We start from the raw sequence: 27,197 nt of genomic DNA, 5'->3' as shown, positions 1-27,197 counted from the left end.
CCGCAAAGTAACGCCTACTTCAATAAATTTTCATGAAGCGGATTGTTGGAAAATATCTTTGTCAGTTTGCCTGTACGCTAGTACATTCTAAGTCTGTAGTCTAGTCGTAATTTATCAAAGTGAAAATTTTGTAGTAAAACATATCATAAACAAAGCAAATGTATTTAATTGACATTCACAAGTCACGTTGATATTCTTATCCAACATAACAAAGGCCGTACACATTATTGTCAATACAATCTTACTAATAGGAATCAATACTTTCTCTTATCCTAGGCAGATCTTTCTGTCCAACACACAATGCAATCACAAGTCTCTTATTATATATATAAATAAATACAAAACCAATCACATCAAATACAATCAAAGCTCTTTTGAGTCTTCAGGTAAACATAAAAACATTTTTGAGCATACAATATTGAACGAATTACAGGCAGATTGCATCCAAGTAGGCTTATCCCACCGAATAAATACGTAATAAATGGGGACGCCTAAAGCTATAATCGCGAGGCCGACACCGACTTCCTTTGGGTGAATTAAACAGGAACATATAACAAGGAAAGTGCAGATGATGAGAAACGCGATCGGAAGAATGAGAGTGACACGAATGGGCCTCTGTAGATCCGGACGCGAATACCGCAACCACAACAGGCCGCTCACGGAGCACAGAGTAAATATGGCTTCTACTGACGTCACGTACACCATGAGGGACTCCAGGTCGTTCAGTGGCAAGAGCACCAACGTTACCAAACACTGAAATAAAATATTAAAATATTAACTACATATTTAATACGTTTTCTTCTTCTTTTTCTGCATTTGATACTTGGTACATACTTATATGTAGCTACATATTTTGCAGCGAATACCTACTTAATCTAAATATATATAAATCTCGTGTCACAATGTTTGTCCTCAATGGACTCCTAAACTAATGAACGGATTTTAATGGTGATTACTTCATGGAGTGCAGTTCGCTCCAACTTAAGAGATAGGGTAGTTTTTATTTCGATTTGGGACCCATAAATATTTTTATTTTCAATGTTTGTTTTGTATGGACATATTTTCTATGAGAGAATTTAGTGACGCACGGTTTGACAGTTCCGCTGTGAAACAATTTCATTCTAACAACAGGGAGCATTCTTTACGAAATATTTCTTGATGTTTAGAAATTTTATTGGCAAATTCCTATAAAACAGTATTTTTTTATTATCTACAGAACAACGTCTGTCGGGGCAGCTAGTATTATATACTAGCTGATCCAGCAAACGTTGTATTGCCGATATTAAAACCGCGATACAAAAGTAACTGTTGATCGTAGATCGGTGAAAATTTGAAGTTGTATGTATTTTTTGTATGCTGACTCATAATATCAAATAAAAAAAAATGTCAAAAAAATTAAAAAAAGAAATCGTGTGGACCACCCTTAACATTCAGGGGGATGAAAAAGAGTTAGATGTTGTCCGATTCTCAGACCTACCCAATATGCACTCAAAATTTCATGACAATCGGTCAAGCCGTCTCGGAGGAGTTCAAAGTTTAACACGAGAATTTCATATATTAGAAATTAAGAATTGTTTCATTGTTTTGTTACGATCTTAGGATTCTTTACCATAATCTTCCTTAAAGGCCGGTAACGCTCTTGTGATTCCTCTGGTGTTGCAAGAGGATGTGGGCGGCGGTGATCACTTAACACCAGGTACGCTCGTTTGTCCTCCTATTCCATAAAAAAAAAACATCACCGATTCGAGTGACGCACGGTTCGTAAATCTTGATAATATTATGTCTTGTTCAACTCTCAGGTTGTGGCTCCACCTACAAGCTCTACTTTACAGTTACGATAACCTGCATATTAGGAAATTGAATTGAGATGTCGCTCTTGCAAATCTAAACACTCGAAAGTTAGATCAGTTGGTAACAGCGCTCGGAGGGTACTCGAGATGTCGCGGGTTCGAGTCCCGCATCATTCACAAATATTCGTTTCAAATTTAATTTGTATAATTAATCCCAGAAGTAAGGGATATCTATATCACTGAAAAAATAACAAATTGTTGTTCTATTTGATTATTTTAAATAATTTTGCCAACGCATTTAATATTCATTTGTAAGTCGTTGGCACTATTCATTCACACCGCGGGAAAACTATTAAATTGTAATCAACAAAACCATGTGAGCATATAAGGTAAATTAAATCCTTCTCTCGTACCTCTGATTAAAACGAATGACCGTGCGATAACCTTACATTTATTTGAATCGAATTGACTGATAAGAAAAATTTGCTAAAATATCCATTAATGGATCCTTATACGTAACGTCAAACGAAATTTCTTAGATCATTTATGCGTCTAGAAAGACTAACACAAAGTGACACACAAATTGCGAGTGTAAGACGTAGTTTGTCACGCACACTAAAGTAATAAACCTGGCCTGCAAGCACCTAGAACCATGTCGCGTATCTTAAAAGATGACTTAGGACTTGCAGCCTATAAGAGACGTACTGGTCATTTCTTAATATGATAATTTACAAATGTCTTTACTTGAAGGTCCCTAAGTCGTATCGGTTCGGGAAAACAGCAGACGGTAATTGATTCCACAAAGTGGCTGTGCGAGGCAAGAATTTTTTTCCAAAACGCGCGGTTGTGGAATGCCAGACGTCAACGTGATGCGGGTGGTACTTTGCAAGTAATGTCCCGTCCCACTCCGTTGATGGAATTCGACCGCTGGAATCAACCCGAACAGCTCCTCTGAGCACTCCTCATGATAAATGCGGTGGAAGATGCAGAGAGAACCCACATCTCTACGTAACGCCAAAGAATCAAGCCGATCGGTGATGACTTGGTCGTCGATGATACGTGCCGGTCTTGGTTGTATGCGGTCAAATGGAAGAAGCTGGTACTGGGGAGTGCCCGTCTAGAGGTGAGGTCGAATTTGCGATTTATATAATTGCCAGGCGGTGGATTATAGTGAAGTACTGTCTCGCCTTACTGAGTAGGTACTTCCATTCCAAGTGACCACGGAACTGAACGTTGCTCGATATATCGACGCCAAATATGCCGATACACCTGACTAAAATGTTCAATCATACAGACCAAGACTTTGGTGTAGTTGTATAGCCGAAGGACTCCACTTGTCGAATAAAAAACGTTTCGCGAGATCTACAGGTTTCTTACCGGCTTTGTAGTAATAAGTATCGATTATAAAATAAGAAACTCACCATAAAAATCAATGACGGCACTGGAGTCATCCGTCTTATATCAATCAGAGATATCGCGAGAGGTAAGTGTCCATTTCTGGCGCCAACGAAGAACAAACGCGACGAAGTGTAGATGGCACCGTTCAGAGACCCGAAGGTGCACAGAGCGACGAACAGGGGCATGATCCATGACACAACTCCGAGAATCTTTTCACTGAACGTAACTGCGACAACTATGGAGGCACGAATTTCGTCATTCGTCAAGACAGCGAAGTAAGCCACGTTCGTCAAAGCGTATACGAGTGTTACTACTGGCATTGATATACAAATTGCTTTCGGCAAATTTCTGGAAATAATACATAATATATTGTTAATAACATTTAGATAAAATTATTTGAGGCTGGGTACATGCAAAACGAATTCGGCGATAAATATGTAGATCATTTGTAAAATAATATGGTTATAAGATGAAAATTGGTTAGAAAAGTTACACTTTAGACTTCAAATTGCGTGAAAGTATACGGTAGGTGAATGACACAAGTTGAACCAGTAGATAGCAAGGATTTTTACTGCGTCTTCTACTGTATTTATCACTATTCCAATGAGCTGTTTTACCTAACTACGGCCGAATCCCACTATCGCACCACATGCAACCTTAAATATTTAACGAAACTGTAGCGTAATCTTCTTCTACGACGAACTTTTCAACGTACAGCCTAAAATAACGGATGAGTTACCTTGCGCGGTATTTCAAGACCTTACGATATGGGTTTTATTTAAAAAAAAAGGTTTGAGCACCTGCCTCAACGACTGCCAACATCGGAGGAATTACAACAGGTAATTTCTCCGATGTCGCAGGGCGTTGGTAATTACTAACCCGTACGCTCGTTAGCCTTCCATTTCATAAAAAAATGTGTCACAAAATATTATACTTACTTATACGGATCCTTTAATTCTTCAGTAACAAAGTTTAAATAATTCCACCCGGAATATGAAAACATTCCGGAATAAAAGGCAATAGCTATTTGCCCTGGGCCCGTGTTGCTGCCTTCCATCATATTCTGAAGGTTTTCAGTGCTGGTGGAGAACATGTACCACAAGCTTGCGAAGAACGTGACCAACAGAGCCAGAACTTTGGCAGCTGTGAACGAATCCTGTACACGGGTCACCCATTTGACGTTGTAGCAGTTAACAGCAGTAAGAAAGCCTGGAACAGTAAGATTTTAGTCGTCTTAGTTATCATTTATCACAAATAAAAACATAAAAATACTTCTGATAAAAATAATTAAGCTCTATCACCGGCCATTCCCAATATACTATCTAAAGATAGAGGTAAATTACTACCTTCTACTGTCAGTAATTAGCTGTCAATAATCTGAAGTCCCAATATACCCGATAAGTCATTCTTATCGCCTTATATTGGGACGCGTGAATTGCAATTTCCATACAAACTTCTATCGCTGGTAACCTATACGTCGTCCCATTGACAGACAGCATGGACGGATATGATGAGTTACCGTCGATAAGTTTATTGGGACAGAAAAGTCAGCGATAGTTACGATTATTATCTCAAGTAAGAGATAGACTGAATATTGGGAACGGCCGTAAGTTGAGTTCTTTATTTATTAAATGTATATAAAAGATTTCTACCTATATATTGATTGACTCATCAATCTCTGGAACCAGAGGCGTAGTATTAAAATTTGGTAAAAATATTCCTTTCACCGAGTAGAGGTCAGCTAAGAACGGATTTTGCGTATTACCACCCGCAAGAGTTTTTTTTATTATGAACAGAACAACGTCTGTCCGGTCAGCAAGTTTATTATAAGAGGGGATAAACGAGCAAGAGGCTCAGTTATTGGAAAGTGGTGAGGCCCAAGGACATCCAACACCAAGGGTCAAGAAATGCGTTGCCGGCCTTTAAGTTCTTTTTTTTATGGAAGAGAGGACAAACGAGCTATTGGGTCACCTGATGCTAAATGCTCAGTGCCGCCAACATTCTTATGCAACACTGGAGGAATTACAAGAGCGTTGCCGGCCCTTTAGAAAAGTGTACGCGTTTTTTTTTAAGGTACGCATGTCGTATCCTCCTGGAAACACCGCACAAGAAAGCTCAGCTTGAATCTTGAAGGTCGCTAAGTCGTATCAGTTCAGGAAAACTGTAGGCGGAAATTGACTCTACAAAGTAGTTGTGCGAGGCAAGAAATTTCTCGCAAAACGCTCGGTAGTAGAATGCCAGACATAAACATGATGGAGGTGGAATTTCGCATTTTGAAGGAATGTCCCGTGGTGGGATTAAGCTGCTGGTATCAACCAGTACAACTCTTCTGAGCACTCCCCGTGATAAATGTAGTAAAAGAAGTAAATATTTTATTATAGATGAAAACCACTCGATTTTGCGACTGTCTGATAATTAGACATCACGACAACTCATTTTCTCTCGCACACACGAGAGTAATTGCAAGAATTTCTGTCTTGTCTGCACAATTAGTATCGAGGATTTTGGTGCATAACCTTACATGATAGGTAATTTTTTTTTTAAATTGTTGTCAGTGTTTGTTTATAATTAAGAAGAGTGGGTCTGTGTCTAGCCCCTTCTTTCCATCGACAACTTTTCGACTAAAACAGAAAGGAGACTTTTTGTTGTTCTTTGTATGAGAACAAGTCCTTAACATTTAGATTTCATCATTTCAGCCGGAAGACGTCCACTGCTGGACAAGGCCGAAAGATTGCCATGACGATCGGTCCTGCGCTGCCCTCATCCAACCTATTCTGGCGATCTTGATCTGATCGTCGGTCCATCTTATGGGAGGCCTACCAACACTACGTTCTCCGCCATTCGAGGACTTTCCTGCCCCAACGGCCATCTGTCCGTCGAGCAATGTGCTCTGCCCACTGCCACTGAGCTATGTCGGTGACTTTGGTTCTCCTACGGATCTCGCCATTTTTTTACTTTAAGCAGTATGTGCAAGCACAATTTCTGTTTCGGTTTGATGGGTACTGTGAATAAATCACTGTACCCACATCCCAATTTAAAATTTAAATTTATTTTACTGGGCTAGCAAAATTGGGATTGGGATGTGGATGTCGCTCAAAGCCAATGTTTTTGATATAGCCTTTATTCAGATATTAATAATATATCTAGATAGGTACCTACATATATTATCAAAAACAAAAAAAATTGAAAATTATTTAAAAAGACTGCTACAGATATGTACAACAATTGTTTTCCAGAAAATTACTATTCACTCATTGGCATAGCTTAAAATATGGATACCCAGTTGTTTCACTCATCCAAACAATAATTCCTGTAATTTCTACGACGTGTTAGAAATAAGCGGTGAGAGGAAACGCTTATTAAGGCGGCCCGTCGAGGCGAACGGGGCCATAGAATGAACGGGTACAGTCGGATACAAAGGATTACTTATCTTACTGGCCCATAGGCCATAACCCTGCAGCGACACTTGATTCGAATTGTAACAAACCTTATTGTAACATCAATTGGTATGTCCGTTACTCAATTTGCTAACTCTGACCGTGATCTCCGATTTTTAAGGACATTACACCGGGAAGTTTATATGTTTGTTATTCTTAGCGTTCCAAAATGTACTATGTAATATATTCCTGCGGTATTCTGCATTAAACTAGTATCATATTAAAGATTTTACGCACAAAACTTCTAGTTTTATTTGAAAATTGTATTCAATGCCATGACGAGTGACTTTTTCGGCGTTGAACACTTTTCTTGGTATTGGTATAAAATGTTAAACTCGCGCCAAGACACATGACCTGATCGAAAATTCGTAAGACAGTCGTTGAAATTATGGATGAAAGTTTTATACTTCTAACTAATTATAGTTCTCCTATTTCAACTTAATGGTCAATGGACCAGTGATTGCTAAGCCGCAACACCGCGAGGTCGAGGGATCGAATCGCAGCCGTGAAATGTTTTTACAGTTTAATTATTTGATTTTTAGGCTAATAGATAGCTAATTGTCATTAGCGAAGAGTCTCCCCAAGGCGATAGTTATGCTTTTGTTTTATTACAATAAGGGACGAGACGGACAGGAAGTTCAGCTGATGGTAATTGATACGCCCTCCCCAGCCGCTCAGGATTCTTGAAAAACCCAAAAATTCTGAGCGGCACTATAATTGCGCTCGTCTCCTTGAGACATAAGATGTTAAGTCTCATTTGCCTAGTAACTTCACTAGCTACGGCGCCCTTCAGACCGAAACACAGTAATGTTTACAAATTACTGTTTCACGGCAGAAATAGGCGCCGATGTGGTACCCCTAATCTAGCCGCTATCCTGTACAATGGAGCCTCCCACTGGTTAAATACTTGTATTTCTTTTATCAACTTTTCACTCCCAGATTACAACCCGTATTTTATTCCTCTCAAGTCATGTTTTGATGGATTCATTTTTGATCTTTTTTTATTTTAATTTTAACTTTAATATTATTTAATCTATTTGTTTAGGTCTTTTTTCCATATATCGTAACAGGATCGCTGAAGTCAAAGGCGAGAAATCAAAATTTATCGTATCAATCATAAAAATTTAACATCTAAATAAAGCAAGCCCCGCTGTTTTTTATTAACTTTTTCTGGGAGAGAAATATAATAATGGGCCAAAATATATTCCTAAATTAATACCAACCATTACCTTTCTGTTGCCGAATTTTAGTAGAACGGAAACAAGTTATTCAATAATTATATTTAAAATCGCGTTTCATGAACTGTCTTTTATTGACTGGACCTAAAACTAGGCCAAGGTAATAAATACATAAGTTGTACTTTTTAATATCTTTTTAATGAAACTGTTGCATTATTTTTACGCACTCATAACGAATACCTACCTATATACTATCTATCTATATATATATAAAAATGAATTGCTGTTCGTTCGTCTCGCTTAAAACTCGAGAACGGCTGAACCGATTTGGTTAATTTTGGTCTTGAATTGTTTGTGGAACTCCAGAGAAGTTTTAAATGGTGAATAAATAGGAAAATGCTGCTAAATTAAATAAAAACAACAAATTTGTTTTTCCTTTGATGTGTCCATACATAATTTCTATGAGAGAATTTATTGACGCACGGTTTGACAGTTCTGCTGTGAAACAATTTCATTACGACAGCAGGGTGCATATTTTACGAAGTAATTTTTGACGTTATGTTATATTATTAACAAATTCATATAAAAAGATTATTTTATTTATTATATACAGAATAACGTCTGTCGGGTCAGCTAGTATTTTATATTTTATGTAATACATACAATTGAAACTGTGTTGAAAGAATCCCCAGCTAAAAGGCAAAGTGTGAAACCATGTGAAATGTCTGTAGGTCCACGCTATTTGAAATCTATTTAATATTTTTTATATATAAGGGACGAGACGAGCAGGTCGTTCAGCTGATGGTTATTGATACACCCTGTCATTACAATACAGATTTATAAATGTACCTATAGAAACCTATAGAGCTTACTTATTCTTTGCTCAGATTGTACTTAGGTACGTAAGACTTAGCTGAGTGTGAGACAACAGATCCGGACAAACGCATAAAAATTCTATGAAGTAGGTACTTTTTTGGATTTAGTATTGTTTGTAGTACACACAGCAAGTATTCTTTTAAAAAAATATTTAATCTACCTACAGTTCTTACTCTGTTACAATATAAAATGTATAGATTTCGACAACTTGTCAACCTTAGGCTGTGTGGCATCATATTAGCTGTTATAGTTAAGGTCCTTCCGCCGCAACCCGCTCTCGCCTCTCTCCTCCTCACGACTCAAGCACATCTCACCTATAACTATGTATGTAGTAACAAACCTATCTTGGATGACACCGACTCCAAAAATAACAATAATCGTAATTAGAATAAGATTAATTAATTAGATTATATAAAAATACGCAATATTTTTATACTTTTTAGTGCACATTATATCTATTGTTTTGGAATAGTGTTTTTGAAGGCGGTTGATTTTTTTTTTATGTTGTGATTTTTAGTGAATTTGAAGTATAGTAACTAAAAATTTGTCTAAATATGTGTAAATATACTAAATTGTTCAATGCAGCAATGAACGTAAGTACTTTGCAATATGATTACAGGCAGTGTTCCGTTACTTTGTCATGGATTCCGTAATCAGAACCTAACCAAAATCTCACCAAACTATCTTTGAAGTATATGCTTTCCAATAAAAAAAGATGCATCGAAATCGTTGGCGCGATATAGAGTTATTCGTAAATTTATCATCCACTTTGCTATACGTATGTATAGCAAAATTTAAGACTTTTATGGTTTTCTCATGGTTTTGTCAGATGTGGACCAAATTACAATGGGACCACTCGGGAAGCACCAGCTTTCAAATAAAAAATAATTATCAAAATCGGTTCACCCAGTCGAAAGTTTTGAGGTAACAAACATAAAAAAAAAATACCGACGAATTGAGAGCCTCTCCAGTTTTGAAGTCGGTTAAAAAACCACAAAGGTTACAATTCAATGCTAATAATTACTAATTAATACGTCACTACGTAAGATATAAATTAAATTAACAACAGTGAAAATTTATTACAACTTAAAATGAATAAATATAACAAATAAAAACTAATAAAACTAAGAATAAATATATGATGTATGTGTATATTTTTGACACTTTTCTTACGCTTTTAATGTACTGTCTTTCTCTTTTATTGTATTACAAGTGGTTGCCTGGAAGAGATCACTATTTAGTGATAAGGCCGCTATTTGCACCATATCATGTAATTATGTATGTTAATAGTTAAGTTATATTTTGTTAATGTTGTCAAAAAAGTGTATTAAATAAAATAAATAAATAAATAGAAACAGTGAAATATCACGCCAATATCGAATATTTATTTATAACTTTTGACAGGTCGCTATTTAACATTAACAATAGCTTGTATCGGTGAAGATGACACTTTTACGGTTAACAGTTAAAGTTATGACGTCATCTAAAAATTGTCAAATAGTGAAACACATTTTTTACTAGTTTACTTTAGTTATTTCCATAGTATTATGTGCTATGGCATATTGCTGTGGGGCAACGGTACCAGTATTAATACAAAATTTGTGCTGCAGAAGAGGGCTATTCGCGCTATTTATAACCTAGGTCCTAAAGAATGAGAGCAAAATTTAAAGAAATAAACATCTTGACTGTTGCTTCTCAATATATTCTTGATAATGTAATGTAATGTTCATAGGCACATAAGTGAATTTGCTAGAAACTGTCATAACCATAATGTTAACACCAGGAACAGACATAAACTAACAATGCTTACTACTCGGCTAAGTCGAGTCAGTAAGTTATTTTGTGGGGCGATGTATATTCTTTTACAACAAGATCCCATAAAATGTTCAAGAACAAAAGTTTTACGTTATTCAAAAGAATTGTTAAAAAACGTTTGTATGGTAAAGGTTTCTATAACATAAATGACTTTCTCAATGATACCACAGATTGGGAATGGAGCGACCGCCCTCAGGCTATTAAATAATAAGTGATTACTTTGTTAACATATTTATTTGATGAAAAAAGAGCCCGCTGTGAGAGAGTGGTAGTTTTTGACTATCAATAAGTGATGTCACATCCTATTTTGAATAAAATATTTTAATTTTAATTTGCTGCGTAATAATCACAATGTTGTCAAATTAAGATATCGCCGAAACTTTTATGATGCAACGCTACTTTATAAAATCGTAAATAAACACATTGATGTTCCTTTATTACTACATGCACTTTGTTTTCAAGTTCCCAAAAGAAACATACGTACTTGTCGAATTAAACCCTTGTTTGTAGTTAAAAAAAGTAGGACATGCTATGCTGGAAATAGTTATATAAGACGGACATGTCGACTTATGAATGGAAAACTTGCTGACTTAGATATTTTTAAAGAAACCTTATCAAATTTTAAAAAGAATGTTCTAACTGTGCTAAGAAAAAGTGAGATTTGAACGATTATAACTACTTAACAATAACATTTTTATTATTTAGTATAGTAAATAAGTAATTTAGTAAATCTTAGTTTATTACTAAATTTTTTACTAGTACCTCTTTTTATTTTTATTTCGTATAATTAATTTTTCTGTGCTGTACTTTAGTCTTAATTGTATTAAAATAAAATATTAATTTTAAGGTAACTGTAGGTCTTATTTAGCATTAACATCTCTTTGTAAACCTAAATATGTATTTGACTATTTGTTTCTAAATAAATTAACCGGTACTTTAACATGTTTGTTTTAGTTGATGCAATCCAGCCTAAGAGAGTATCATATTGTGCTTTCAATACATTCAGGCTTTCCCTGCCGTACTTATTTTGTAAAACCGGTGTAGGGTCAACGTCCGCAACTGGAGTTTTTCTTGTATTCAGTATAATGATTTATCAGACGCATCTGAAGTGCAAATCGAAAAAAAAACAGAACTTTAAATTGCAAAGTTGTTACCGGAACGACTGCATGTGGTAACGAATGCATGCAATGCAAAATTCGGGGAACCATCTCGTTGGACATGTTGTATGTGATTCCAAAAACAAGAATTACATCTTATCTGACGCAATACTAAATAAGCATTTCGGGTAACATCATATCGATTCAAATGAACATGCCTTAAACATTTTTTGATTTGAATAATGACATGATGTAACATATAGGCAAAATTCATAAGGAATTAAATATATACATATATTTTAATGAGTAGAACGCCATGCATTATGATGCCGCGAAGAATTCTTGGAAACGCGAAATTTTAAGTGGCTTTGACGTTAATATTATTATTATAACTTGCTTTTATCAAGTCAAATAATCTGTGAGGAAAATAAAATATATTCCAATTACAATTGCTCTGTTTTACATTGTAAATAATAACATTAAAAATAATCTTTTCTGGATGTCCGTGTGTATGAATACAAGTAAAGGTGTAAATGGCAGGGAAATTGGTTGAAAAAATTATCATATCTAAAGTAACACAATTCGGACTTTCTTAATTAATAATTATATGCGTTCAATTCATTGTCAATTAATTATTTAAAAAAAATAAGATACGGCTGGGCATCGACTAACTCGTAAGAATTTTGTTGACGAACTTCACAATTATTATGCTGACAGTTTCTTGTGATCACGGATGGATTTTTGATATGATTTTTTGTCATGACACTCTGACATAAACAATTTAAAATACCACCCACTTTGACGTTAGCGACACCTTCTAAGGCCTTCAGCGAATACAAGAGCTTTGGCACATGAACATGAACGAGTTCATCTACGTACTTGTTTACACTTTTACAAATAATCAATTTTATTTTTGGATTTTATATACTATTTCTTATTTTTGTCATTAGTTTAGGATTTCATTTTTTTTTATTACAAACAGAACAACGTCTGTCGGGTCAGCTAGTTACTAAATAAATAAAATGGCAAACTTACACGTGACGCTTGCTGCTGTCAGTGTGACAGCGGTGCCTGGCGGGTCACACGTAGGCCACAGAGGTTTTATGATATTCTCTGCGAAGGCTATGGCTGTGATAGCATTCCCGGTTGGTACTAGGACAAACAGAGCAACCCAGAGGTACAAGAATGCCGGTAGTGGACCAAAAGCTTCTCCAATGTACGCGTAGTCTCCTCCAGACTTAGGGATCATTGTTCCTGAAACAGATAATATTAAAGTTTCATTGCAATCTTCACTGAGGTCCTAAAATTATCTCAAATATTCGTTGAGGGCGATAGTATAAGTATATTCGCACAGAATTATAATCTCATATAAAACAGAGAGTTTTGATGTAGTCGTTATTGAAAATCAGAAGAATCATCTTTAAATGAAGATTTTTTTTTATATAAGAGGAGGCAAATGAAAGCAGCAAAGTCAAAGTCAAAGTTTTTATTTGCATAAACATGTTAGATTGATGTTACATAAATATTATAAAGTGCATGTTTGCCACATTTATTACGTGCAAATTTTATAAAATACATTTCTAAATCATTAGTAACAATAATATCAATTTAACAAAAGACTAGTCGCAGTATTATATAGTATATAGTCTAGTTTTTAGTTGAAAATATTCGTCTAATGAATAGAAGCAGTTTTTACTAAGGTATATTTTCAATTTAGATAAGAAATTCCTATTTGACGATACCTCTCTTATTATTTTTGCAGCAGCTGGTAATTGATAATAATAATAGTTTTATGTTAGGAAAGTCTGAGCAAAGTCTACTACTACGTTCTATATATCTCAGACTAAATCTGCGAGAATCAACGCCAGTATGGAAGATGTTGTAACATCGTAAGCGAGGCCGCGCGCTCCATTCATTTTGCACGGTGACCAGTCAAAATTTCTACGAAAAATAGTGTACCTTGCTGTTGTGTTAAAGCTACCATACAGAGGTATTTTTTACAATGGTAATAAAATATTACTATGATTTATTTTTATTAATATGGTAAAAAAAAAATAAAAGCAGTAAGAAGGTAACTCTTCGAGGCAAAACAGTTTGTAAGAAAAAAATTATAAGTGGGTAGGTATTTTTTTTTGAGTCAAGCAACTTACGTCGATTTACTTATACAATTTTATTATATTCGGGAGTCTGTGTTTGTTAGGCTTGTAATATAGATATAATATGAATTTTATACTTTGGATTTTATACACTTGCAGTGTATAAAATCCAAACTGTGTTGTAAACTGAACTTACTAATATTATTTTGTTTATATAATATGTTGCTGTGCCCTTGCAGTCTACTTTTATATTGTACCATCGTTTTATATATATATATATATATATATATATATATATATATATATATATATATATATATATATGTGACATGCAATAAAAAGATTTTGATCTGATTTGATCCGCACATTGTAAAAATAAAAATAAAAATATAGAGATTTTTAAATATAGAGCCACAAATTTTTTATTTTTTTATCATTAAATAACTAAATTAAATACCTATGATTTCACTATCACCATACAGCTAAGAAAAAGACAGAATATTTTTTTGTAGAAGGAAAAAGTGGGTAGAATGAAAAAGCAAGGGCCCCAAATTAGGATCGTTTGTAGAACGAAAAAGGCAGGGGCCCAAATGAGGTTCCTTTGGAATTCCTAAGAGAACGGCTAGGAATCCTGAGCAACAATCAATTTTATAAACGCAGCCTGACTGCGATTGCTTATGTGAGAAGCGAGATTGCATAAGACTGCCGTTAACATCAACCTCTGAATGCTTACTCGTAACAATTTTTTTATTAATTGTGTTGAACGCTTTAGAGAAATCGGCGTACCCAACATTTAACATTTCACTTCAGATCTTCATCTCTTTCCAGATTATGAAGTAAGAAATCAAATCCCATACTTCATTTTTTATTCATAGCTGGTCAAGGGTATCCCCCAAAGATCTCCACGATGATCGGTCTTGCGCTGCCCTCATCCAACGTATTGCGGCAATCTTAATCAGACCATCGGTCCATCTTGTGGGGGCCTACGTGGGGCACGTTGTCGCCGTTTGAGGACTTTACTGCCCCAACGGTCATCTGTCCGTTGAACTATGTGCCACACCCCAGTGGATAGTGACTGAAGTGTACTGCCACTTCAGTTTCCCAATCTTTTAATAATTATTCAATCCCATACCTACATATTATTTATATTATCTATTGGCAGCATACTGGCAGGGGTTCTTTGCCGGTTCGACACGCAATAAAGCTATTAACCGGTTAAACTCTTAAGGATTTCTCCAGATAAGTAGTGAGAAAATATTAGTTAGTAATTTCACATTCCTATATAGAGAGTAGGGGTGCCAACTTTTTCTGGACAAATTAAAGCATGTATGATCTAAGAGAGTAAATAAAGTATACAGATGAATAAAACCAGTATTCATCTAGTGAAATATATTTTTTTTTCCTCTAACAATGTGTGGCAATCATTTATTTATATTATGTGACTGATTGTGGTGGCGGCCCGACACCAACAAGTTATTTGTCATCAAGTATTTAAAGTCAGTTTTTATAAAAATAGTGTTTAAGAATACTGTATTAATAAGTACTATAAAGTACACCTACATGAAATAGAGTACAATGGGTAGGGGAGACCGAGGGGATTTGAAACAGTACCCATTTCTGGGAACATAAAACAGTGGCGTGTGGAGTTCTGCTTGCCATGTGACAAAAACAGTGAAAAGTAAGTTTTTATCGTTACTTTACGATGCCTATATTTATAAGGGTTCTGTATTTTGGTTTAAGTTACATGTGTTCTGAAAGCTCATTAAGCGAAGATTTATTATTTCTGTGTATTTACTTCATTATTGAGGATTTAATAAAAATTAGGTTTTTTCTTACTGATTTGAAACAGGCTGTTTCAACTATCCTCATTTTCAATTTTATATCAGACAGCATTTAATAAATAACGCACAATTATTTTTTTTTTGTTGACTTATATTGTTTATGGTTTATTCTTTATAGGTATAGAGAGTCGCGAAGTATATCAACTCGCAGCAGAAGAAGTAACTTTGCGATTGAAAAGTGTCCGTGACCCGCTACAACCGACCATACAATATTTGTGTTGATCATGTGGCTAAAATAAAATTGAAAAAATTGTTCGGTTTAAGTATTAGAAAAGTACTAATTCTATTAAATTCTTTAAAAAATTAATGTTGTTACTTATAGCTAAAAATTCGGAGATTTTTAACTCCAGAGTTTATTTTTAGGAAGCAACTTACAATTTTTTATTGAATATTTCAAATTATATAAAAATATTCTATTCGGTTCAAAATTTTCTTTAGATCCTTCTTTGTGCACTGTAATTTTTGCGTCGGAATATTTTAATTGCGTTATGTTATAATCGACTTTCTAAGAAAACAATTTTTGTGGATATTGAGGTATGATTGACGCGCCTTCATACATCTCACAAATCGTATATAACTCTCTCCGACCCGTTTCCTCTTACCTCGGTATGAGGGGACTTGAAAGTTGAAACAAGTTGACCTGTTACGGTTACGTCGCTTTTTCACCACAATATTTAACGCTTACAATTTCTTTATGCTAGCCATTCGCAAGTGTAATGAATGACCAATCGATTGATACTAGTATTATACGGTTTATGTCTATAGTACGTATTTGGTATAAGAAAATGTAATTTACCAATGGGAGGCTCCTTTGCACCGAATGCCGGCTAGATTATGAGTAACACAACGGCGCCTATTTCTGCCGTGAAGCTTACTGCTTAATGCTTACACATTACTTTGTTTCGGTCTGAAGTGCGTCGTAATGAGACTTAACATCTTGTCTCAAGCGCATTGTAGTGCCACTCAAAATTTATGGGTTTTACAATAATTCTGAGCGGCGCTGCACTGTAATGGGCAGGGCGTATCAATTGCCAACAGCTGAACGTCCTGCTCGCTCGTCCCTTATTTACATTGAAAAAAATAAATAAAAATAAATGTGTAAATTGTTTCAACTCACCTCGATCCCCCCTACTTTATTACAGAGTACGATTGGCAACCCTACTTGAGACAGTGACAACTAGGCTAGACGTTGACATCTGGGTCAGCATTTGAATTTTGAATTATACTAGATTTAGCGATTATCATCAAAATATGTTGGTATTTTGTTAAATGATACGCTTTATATGACTGTCGCGGTCTCAAGTTTTTTGCTCGGATGTGTATTTATAAAGTCAATAGAAATAGACTTGATTTGCATAAACTATGCATATTGCATATAAAATTATAATACGCCTTTAGATATAACTATATCAATTTAAACTTTCACATATTTAGAGACTTGTACCTAGAGGTTACGGAAGACGGAACACTGGATGCAGTATTCCTACTTAAAATTGATCACTTTTTTAGGGTTTTCAAAATTCTTGGTTACATATACCCAAACCAAAGACAAAACAGGAGCACATAATAGAAACGAAGATATTTGTCAATCATAACCTCATCTCAATAAGATAATTTCGATTCTACACACAGATGTAATATTAGAAGGAAAGTATATTAGAATACTTTCTTTGGCGAGATGTAGACACATTCTTCTACAGCATGCTTATATTATTACGTGGAATGTTTGGTGGAATTTCTAATGTTACTATCGGCAGCTGATTTTTACTACAGGATATATGGCAAGTTCCAGATATAGCGACTTAAACGACATAAACTACGAAAGAATGCTCGTCGCTGTATGTGAAATGATTATTTGCATTAATAGTGGTTACATGTTCAATCGGTACTTGCACAGCCAATTACTCGGCATACAAATATTTATTTGTCAATATTAGGTAGATTTAATATATTTTTGCGTTATTAAACACACACATAAAATTGTAATTCAAAAAACATAAGTAGCATGTTTGTTAGTGACACTTTCAAACAAGTACTTTTACATAGGTATTAACATTTTTGGCTTTAGAATTATTTTAAACTAAGCAAGCATTTATCTCTACATCATCTCATGAGGAAGACAAGATCACCATGACGATCGGTCCTGCACTGCCCTCATCCGACCTTCTCCGGCGATCTTTAACAGATCTTCCATCTTGTGAAGGGCCTACAAACACTACGTAGGTATGATGTGTATGATGTGTATGGTTACTTAATACCCTTATATATACATGTATAATATAATGCAATTATATTGCCATTTGCCTTTTCTATTATAAAAAGTATAAGCAACTAAGGGCAATCTTAGATGAAGACTAAAATTCTTATTTAATTAAATACAGAACTCAAGCGATTTAACTCGCATTTATCCGATTTACAAACGTCCCGAATACTGAACATAATATAGTATGGAAGTTAGTATATTATAAGTGATATATCCTATTTGTAAATAAGTGGAATGAACAAGACAATACATAATATTGTCATGTGGACTAATCTCATTTGAATAAGATCCAGTTTTCAACGCAGCTGCATTGCAGTGGCACCGAAAACTTTACGTAAAACATTACTACTGCACGTGCTTACAAGTCTTAATTTATTTATTCTATAAATATATAAACAGCTGCAACATTTTATTTATGCCCAAAATATACGCAGCTCTTAAACAAAATGCATAATTTATACTAATAATTAATTATTTATAAAAGATAATTTGTACAAAGTTTATTATAAAACTATTTAAAATTGTAGATATAGGTTATAATAAACCGTTTAAAGTGAAAATAAAAGTAAAAAGCCAACAATACGTTCTTGTTTATTAGTGATTATATGTTAATTGCTTATAGCCTAAACACATAGTCGAATTTGTTACGGCGGCACCATCGAACAGTCCGGTGGGTGCCTCGCACCAATTGAACCCGGGTCGTGTTCGGTACGGTCCAGACGATAATATTAATTTTGTGTAATGGACAATGTGGCATACCATCGAATATCGACCACTATCGGACCGCGTCCGATTGTACGGCCGTACCAAATCCGATCATGTATTTAGACTATCAGAAGACTCACCTAATTCCGCGTAGCACAATGCCCCGATCATAGACACGAAACCGGAAAGGATCCACACTATGAGGGCCATTCCCTTTGATCCCGCATAATTCAAGGCCAGACTTGGCGACACAAATATACCGGAGCCCACGATAACCCCAACAATAATAGCCACTCCGTTTATTAAACTCAATTCCTTCTTTAACCGCACACCTTGACTGTCCCCTTCATCAGTTTGTCGGTTATCATTGCCATTATCCATCAGTTTTGGTGTTAAACTCTCCACTGTTGATACTTTTGCCATTTTCGGTTTTTTAAAATTACTTTAATAATAAGTCAACGATTTACGAAAATCTTTAATAAACTCCCGCAAGGATTACAGTGGTCCTGACAGCAACATGTGTTCATGAATGCTTTAAGATTAGTGATCAATCTCCATACAAATATTGCATCATATCGTTATCACCACGTGCGAATAGAAATACCATTAGTTCCATAAGTTTAATATTGAACCGTGGATATGTTCTTTATTTAAAGGCAACTGGCAAACCGCAATACAGCTAGGTACTGATAACACACCGCGTTATTTTGCATTTAATAATAATTATTACTCACACATTACATATATACAAACAGCTGTAACAGAATAGAATTGCTTGAAAATTATTAAATTACCGCGCTAATATTACTTTTATTACTTTTCCTACGAAATTTATCGGTATAATACTTAATAAAAATTTGTACGGATTGATTTCGAAAATTACGACCAACGCGAACGTAATATTGCGCGGAGTATAAGGACACGTTGTTCGTTAGGCGACCCCACTTTACTATTCACTGAGTATATTTCGCCGTAGCCAGTGAGACAGTCTACCGTCATGAAACGAAAGATCGAAAAAGGCTTTAGACCACTACACAATTTATGAATTTAGGACCTTAACACCTTAATTTAGAGTTCATTTTAGCATCTAATAATTAAGTAGCAATTCATTGCCAAGTTTGTAAAACGGGTTTTGTCTTTTTCCCCTCTTACCACGTGTATGAATGGCATACTTTTTAATTCTAACAATGTGATAACGTGCCATCTCTCAGTGATAAGATGATTTTACATAGAACTAGGTGAGCGACACAGGATGTAGGCCATTCATTTAAATAGCTACACAAAGGTCAATGACAGAAGAGGTGGCACGATTTGTTCATAATACGATTTAAATTTTAAAGTGAGTTTCACTTTACTGAATTCTCCTTTTGATTTTCAATATCAACTTAATACAATAATAGTGTGTGACCGCAACTTTGTCCATGTTAGATTTTATCGTAAAATTTCATAAATAAGATTTTTTTGAACCGATCGGAACGTCACATAATACAGTAAATATTACGAGCAGTTTGCCACATTACATCAGAGAGCTTTTGAGATTGCTGTACACAAACAAACATACAAATAATTCTAAAAACTACTATTTCGGCCTTGGCTACATAAGCAGCATAGTTTTTTAAATATTTTATTTATATAAGGGACAAGCGGACAACAGACTTACATGATGAGGAGTGGTGAGGCAACCGCCCATAGACATCCGCAAATTAGGGGTCAAAAGATGCGTTGCTGGCCTTTAAGGTGGGAGTATGCACTTTTCTTGAAGGTTCCTAAGTCGTATCGGTTCCCGGCAGCCGGTAATTGATTCCACAAAGTGGCTGTGCGAGGCAAAAAATTTCTTGCAATATGCGCGGTTGTAAAATGCCAGATGGCAACGTGATGCGGCTGGTATTTTGCGTTTTGACGGTATGTCCATTGGTGGAATTAGACCGCTGGTAACAACCCGAACAGCTCCTCTGAGCACTACCCGTGATAAATGCGGTAGAAGGTGCAGAGAGAACCCACATCTCTACGCAACGCCAAAGAATCAAGTCGATCAGAGGTGACTTGATCGTCGATGATTCGACCGCTCTTCGTTATATGCGGTCAAATGGAAGTTGTTACGGGGTAGCGTCCGCCCAGAGGTAAGAACAGTACTCCATGTGAGGCGGAATTTGCGCTTTACATAGTTGCAGGCGGTGGCATATAGTGAAGTACTGTCTCGCCTTACTGAATACACCAAGCTTTTACGAGACCAATTTGGCCTTCTCTTCCAATTGACCACGGAACTGAACTTCACTCGATATACCGATGCCGAATATACCGATACAGGATGTGGCAGTTAATGGCGTGATCTCGAATCGAGGGAATACGACAATGGGAGACTTATTGGCGGTCAACGAATAAACTTGTGTGGTATAGTCTTGTGTGTGAGTTGAATTAGACTAAATTTTATCAGCCCCATTCCGAAACTTTGCTTTGTCTTTAGACACAAGTTGGTTCCAATTTTATGTACAAATATGGCATGTCTAGGTTTTAATTATATAAGATTAATTTATATATATATAATATAATTTACAAAATTATATTGGAAAAAGGAATATCAAATTTTGTATGAGAAACATTTAATGAGAAAAAGTAAAACCATTCAAAGGAAAATATAGAAAGCTATAATCATCAACAAGAACTTAAATATGACAAATAACTATATTTAATAAATATTATTTAGTGACATTTTCTGCTAATCATCTTCACTTATTGTTGGATATATAAATATCCTTGCGGTGTGGTCATCCGAGGCAGTAAGTAGTTTATTCTCTTTAGCATTATAAGTCATATCCAGTACTTCAGACCAGTGCCCCGTTATTAGACTACATTGTTCACCAGATCTGCCGTCATATACTCTTACAGATCCATCTAACAAGCCCGTGAGAAGTTTGTCTTTTATCCAAATCATTTTTGTAACTCCTGTAAAAGCATCCTCAGATTTTATACATTGATGTCTCATCATCTGCCGTGCAATGTCCCATATAGTAACTGATCCATTTAAAGTGCCTAAAAATAGATTATTATTAAAAAAAAATTAAGTATATTTGCAGACTCCATAATAATAAATAAACAAATGTCTTTAGGGTTCGACACTCAAAGGGTAACAATGGGAACCCAATTACTATAGAAACAATGTTAGTACAATGTCATTTCATAAAAGGCAATGGATAGACAACAGAAATATTGACAGAGTGTGTATAACTATTATCACTATAAGAATAAATCATAAATATAAAGATTGGAGAATTATTTAAAAACTAATCTAACCACTTTGTTCTACTAGAAGTGGCAAACTGACAATTATTAGAAGGTTTATATTTTGAAATAAATACATAAATTTGAAAACAATAAACTGGTATGTGGCTTGATTGAATTAAATAATAAAGATCAATCTTAACATATTAAAATAATATCATAATTGAAAAATTTTATCCAAATCATTTGATATGATACTCTTAAACAAATTTATATATGAAATGAAAAATATATTCAAAAATTGCAATTTTATTTAATGATGTAATCACCATTAAAATATATTGATTGTTTGTCATTGTCATTTGAAGTTCCACAGACCCCTTTGCAAATGCAACCGCCCAAAAAGGAATAAAATACATGTTAGTAAGACCTATGTACCTAGTGCAAAGAATCCAAGTTCAGGATCTGGACAAAATGCAACAGTTTCCAAATCATTTTCTGCTTCAAGTTTCCCCACAACTTTGCCATTGTTTGAAGTTGTAAGAACCACTGTACCTATGAACAAAATTTTTAATATTACAACAAAAATTAAAAAATGGTAGGCCCTTACCACAAAATATATCAAAAGTGACAACTTCGACATGAGGGAGGTCAATAATATGAGTTTTTGTTCTTTATTCATAAAGTTATAACATTTATTTACAACTTCAATTATGAACAAATAATACTGGTAAGTTAATGTAATAAAATAATCCAGTATCCACAGTCAACTTGAGACTACTTTACCAGATCAAGTTTCAGTTCGAAAAGCAGAGATTTAGAACTACCAAACTTTAAAAGAAAATGTAGGTTATCAGCAATGCAAAAGAACTTTTACAACACCAGAGGTTGCAAAACTGTGACCAACCCTATATTATAAAATTATATAGTATATTATAATATGTAGAAAGTAAATGCAGGAGAGGGTGGAGATATTGTTATAAGGTGACAGGACTTCACTTCAGCCATTAAGACGAAGAGTAAGCAGAAAACACGCAAACATGGTGTTTTTAGACAAGTTTTGTGGTGAAAGTATAGCATTTCGAGCTATGAACACTACTTAATCCTGTTACACATATCCTTAAGTCTTATTTGTAGGTGGCTAATGCTTGCTGTTGGTTATAGTTAACACTGCCGAGCTTTTTTGAACTACCACTTTTCTTTGAAGTTAAACAAGTTTTATGGCATGTTGTTATGCATTTTTTGGTACTTCTCTCAGAAAAGTTATTCTTATAGCTTGTACTTTTTTATGTAGGTTCATTTATTCAGATAAACTGTTTTCCACGCAATAATTTTGAAAATATTGGCTTTGTTACCACACTGCCAATTATGGAAGGTTAAGTGATTGTAATGAAGTTGGAAAGGGTTGACTAGGGTTAGTGGTTTATTGTTACAACAAAAGGTATAAAAATATAACTTATATACCATTAGTGGATATAGATGCAACAAGGTTATTGTCAGGATGAACATCTATTGCATTAACTCTGCTTCCATGTAACCCAGCTGCCACTTGATGCAGAACCAGGTTTGTTTTAAGGTCCCAAAATTTCACAACCCCATCCTCATATCCTGCTGCCAACCTTACTCCATCAGGGAATACCTAAACCAATAACAATTTGAAGGAGTTAATATGTGTTTATTTGGCAAAATGAAATTCAATAACAAAAATCATTTGAATCTTGAAGTATTTTATAGATATTGTAGGTTCATATTAGATGTTTTGTTTTTGTAAGATATTAACTTTTTTGGTAAAGTGGTATAATATTATATAGTATGTTTGTTCAGAACCCTATAAGTGGAAATTTAATTTAATATCCACTTGAAAACTTTCTGTTTCACAACTTTAGAATCCCAAGCTATTAGAATTATGTATTGATTAGTATCAAACTCATAAAACATACCTTTCCACACTCTGTTTTTATATTGTGCCCCTGTAAGACTTTTGTCTCACCCGAAGGAATTTTAAATACATATATATCACCAGCTGATGCCCCGCATATAAGTACTCTAGCTCCAAAATGCCACAAAGCCCAGTTGAGTTCATCAGCTTCATACTCAAATACTACTGGCCATGGGTCTTGTTGACTTTCTTCGGATTGGCATTTCCAAACCTTAATAAGACCAGACATGTCAACGGTAGCCAGATAAGCCCCATCAAAACTAAAACCAGCAAAAATAACAGAATCTTTATGACCATTGCATTCCATTATAGTTTGGCCAGACTCTACACACCACACATAAGCTTTATCGTCTTCCCCGCCAGTGGCCGCAATCTTTCCATTTAAATGTAAGTCGCAACAAAAGACTGATCCTGTATGCTCTGTGAACGCGACCACTGAAAAGTCTTGAGGCCTTTCCCAATCGGCAAATTCTTCTTCTTGATCTTCAAGCATTTCATCGTCGTCAAATTGTAGCTCTTCTAAGTATACGACGTCATCGGGACCACGCATTATTTCATCCCCATCGACTGAAGATGGTGGTGTTTCTTCTTGGCGATCTTTCATCTTTTCTTTTTCAGGTTGTTAATCCTTTTGTGGTTGACTGATTGTGATGAAAGGGAACCTTTATTAATTACGTGTTCAAAAATCTATTATTTTGTACACCTTTTCAATTTGAGAAATATTAATAACACCACAAAATTTTAATGTTTTCAAAAATAGTGATTGATCGCGAATAGACAACTCGTAGTAACCAACTGTAAAAATGTTTTTGGTAGTACAAAGTACCTAAAGAGAAATAGTATTCTGTGGTACCTAGACCTGGACCTAGCCTACGAGCTTGGCTTTCCAAATTTAATTAGTAAATTTAAAAATATTTTTGAGGTTATGTCACTATGTAATGTACTACACAGACCCGAATCAACATCAACATGACACCTGGCTCAAATCAAAATATGTCGTTTGTGCAAATACAGTGTACAAAAAAAGTTTTTGTTTCCATTTCACTTTCTCGTACGAACACGAATAATACTTTTATTTTTTAGACGTCTTATGCATGTATTCGATATTAATATGAACATTGAAAACAAAAAAAAAACCATTTGTCGTATCAATGCTCTTCGACAACACTTCCCTTAAAGCCTCGCCTAGTATCAGAATACTGGGCCTCGAAATCTCGAGCGATTGCCAATTTCGTGGCCATCTCGAGGGCAAAGCCAAATTGGCTTCGAAGAAGCTGGGCGTCATTAATAGAGCACGGCAATACTTCAAGCCGGCCCACATTCTAGCGCTCTACAAAGCGCAGGTCCGGCCACACAAGGAGTATTGCTGTCATCTCTGGTCTGGCGCACCCCAGTATCAGCTCGATCCATTCCAAAGAGCTGTTTAACCTGATTCCTGCCCCCGAATTCCACCTTCGCACGACACGCCACAAGTTCGGATATCATCCACACCATCTGGATGTGTGGCGGTCCTCCACAGTGCGGTTTTCAAGGAGCTTTCTTCCTCGTACTACAACGCTGTGGAATGAGCTTCCTTGTGCGGTGTTTCCGGGACGATACGACATGGGTACCTTCAAAAAAAGCGCGTACACCTTCCTTAAAGGCCAGCAACGCTCTTGTGATTTCTCTGGTGTTGCAAGAGAATGTGGGCGGCGGTGATCATTTAACACCAGGGGACCCGTACGCTCATTTTTCCTAGTTAGTTGTAGGGAATTTGAGATCATTTTTAAAATCCAAGATGGCCGACACGCTAAATTATGATTTTTTTAAATCCAAGATGGCTGCCACGCATGTTTATGATTTTAAAAATATGGATATCGAATCCAATGTTCTCGAGGGTGCAGAGAACGAATTTGGGATCATTTTTTTAATCCAGTGTTTTTTAATCCATTTTTATCAAAGAAGAGGGAGAGGGCGATTGAGACCGATTGAGATAAGAGTGAGAATGGGCGAACGTAGCATGAAGCACATGGCACCGCTAGTAATAAGAACAACTTAGGTACTAGCGTTCTATCAAGCAGGTTTAGCGCGCGGATGCGAAAAAGTTGAACATCTTCCCTACTAGCTTTGTATCGTGCAGGTTAAGCGCACGGCCGCGAGCATGTAGAACGTCTTCCCTCCTAGCGTTGTATCGTGCAGGTTTAGCACGCAGCCGCGGAAAATTAAAACATCTTCCCTACTAGCGTTGTATCGTGTAGGTTTAGTGCGTGACTGCGAGTAAGTAGAACATCTAATAATTTCTAATATTGACAAAAACATTTGGTTTAGAGAACAGATTAGGATAATTGATATGAACGAGATTTAAAAGTTACTTTTCCAAAGAAGTTTCACTTCTGACGTGTGTACTTTGTACGCTGTAGTAATAGTTGCTAACACAAAATAAAATGTTGTGCTATTGTTAAATTAATTACTTTTAGTTTGAAAACTAAGTGTTGTAATAATTATCGTTTAAATTAACATTTTTAACGATTAACTTAACCCTGCTATCGCTACTGCCGCGAGGGCTCGCAATGTGACCGTCAAGATCGAGCGAGGTGTCAAGTTAATTCGCTCCTATACTATGTAGTATGTACCAGCCAGAAAACTATTGTAGCGAAACTCTCTAAAAAAAAGCGATTGTATGTAACGTGCAATCATTGATAGATTGACAGGTAACGGCTACAATCCTCCAAAAAACAGAGATAGCCGAAATATAATAATAGTAAGACAAACGTGCGAGTACTAGGTTTGTGCAGAGCAACGAGTCTTGATAATTATTATAATAAATATAAGTAATTGAGAAATTGGATTTTATATTGCACATGTAATCATACAGATGGCGTTATAATTAAATGGATGTACATGAAACATCCGATAGGTGGCGCTGATTCTAATAACAATAGACAAAACCATCGACACCTGGTTAAATAACGGTTCATCAAACTTAGCCCCCCAAAAAAATTTTTTTTCTATTTTTGAATTTTCAATATCGCATATCGTTAGTTCGTTCTTAATTGTTCGCTATAAATAATTGTTTGTTCTTTTGTTGTTTATTTAAAAACAATTAATTAAAAATGGGGGGAAACGCCTACTATTTGGTTCTGGCACTCGCCGGCCGCTGCCGCGGCACGCTACGCTCGGCTCGTGCGTTGTTTTAACTGTTCTAACATAACCTAACCTAACCAATTTTAATGAATTGCAAATTTAAAAAAAAATCGAGAACAAACAAATGTTTATAGAGAACAATCAAGAACAAATGGCGAACTAACGATGTAATAAAAAAATTAAAAAATAATAAATCTGGGGGGCTAACTATCTTGAGCTTTAAATAACGGTTTTCAATGCAAACGATGCTAAGTAATTTGAAATTAAATCCTAACAGATAATATTAAACTTAAATTTTAGTTCTAAACGGAAGCTCGCGGCCACATATACATTAATATAAAATTAAGTTTCATTTAAAATATCGATAGTTTATAGTCTGTGGTTACGGTTCATCGCCCATCACTTAGTAGGTCGGCATGC

General features: G+C 35.3%; 2 protein-coding genes across 2 annotated transcripts; both read right to left on the bottom strand.

The window, feature by feature from the left end:
- Positions 1-148: 148 nt before the first annotated feature.
- LOC126968929 (large neutral amino acids transporter small subunit 1) lies at positions 149-19,454 on the bottom strand. Its single transcript, XM_050814137.1, has 5 exons — positions 18,637-19,454; positions 12,627-12,845; positions 4,127-4,397; positions 3,212-3,536; positions 149-753 (listed from the first exon to the last, which is right to left on the bottom strand). The coding sequence occupies exons 1-5, from the start codon at positions 18,917-18,919 to the stop codon at positions 364-366; spliced, it is 1,488 nt and encodes a 495-aa protein (XP_050670094.1). The 5' UTR covers positions 18,920-19,454; the 3' UTR covers positions 149-363.
- Positions 19,455-21,125: 1,671 nt separating this feature from the next.
- On the bottom strand, positions 21,126-24,647 carry LOC126968957 (angio-associated migratory cell protein). Its single transcript, XM_050814204.1, has 4 exons — positions 23,656-24,647; positions 23,180-23,354; positions 22,154-22,270; positions 21,126-21,526 (listed from the first exon to the last, which is right to left on the bottom strand). The coding sequence occupies exons 1-4, from the start codon at positions 24,256-24,258 to the stop codon at positions 21,213-21,215; spliced, it is 1,209 nt and encodes a 402-aa protein (XP_050670161.1). The 5' UTR covers positions 24,259-24,647; the 3' UTR covers positions 21,126-21,212.
- Positions 24,648-27,197: the final 2,550 nt, after the last annotated feature.

The sequence above is a fragment of the Leptidea sinapis genome, chromosome 17, assembly GCF_905404315.1.
Source record: "Leptidea sinapis chromosome 17, ilLepSina1.1, whole genome shotgun sequence".
Taxonomy (NCBI): domain Eukaryota; kingdom Metazoa; phylum Arthropoda; class Insecta; order Lepidoptera; family Pieridae; genus Leptidea; species Leptidea sinapis.
Note: the sequence above shows the minus strand (reverse complement) of the source record. Positions and strands in the feature narration are given on the sequence as shown.

Bases quoted from the DNA above. Each gene is read 5' to 3' on its own strand.
- LOC126968929 (XM_050814137.1), bottom strand. From the start codon at position 18,919: ATGGCAAAAGTATCAACAGTGGAGAGTTTAACACCAAAACTGATGGAT. The intron at 4,398-12,626 runs GTAAGTTTGCCA...TTACTGTTCCAG, and splicing joins GACAGCAGCAAGCGTCACGT to GCTTTCTTACTGCTGTTAAC. The intron at 754-3,211 runs GTGAGTTTCTTA...ATTTTATTTCAG, and splicing joins TGCCGTCATTGATTTTTATG to TGTTTGGTAACGTTGGTGCT.
- LOC126968957 (XM_050814204.1), bottom strand. From the start codon at position 24,258: ATGAAAGATCGCCAAGAAGAAACACCACCATCTTCAGTCGATGGGGAT. The intron at 23,355-23,655 runs GTATGTTTTATG...TTATTGGTTTAG, and splicing joins TAAAAACAGAGTGTGGAAAG to GTATTCCCTGATGGAGTAAG. The intron at 21,527-22,153 runs GTACATAGGTCT...ATCTATTTTTAG, and splicing joins ACTTGGATTCTTTGCACTAG to GCACTTTAAATGGATCAGTT.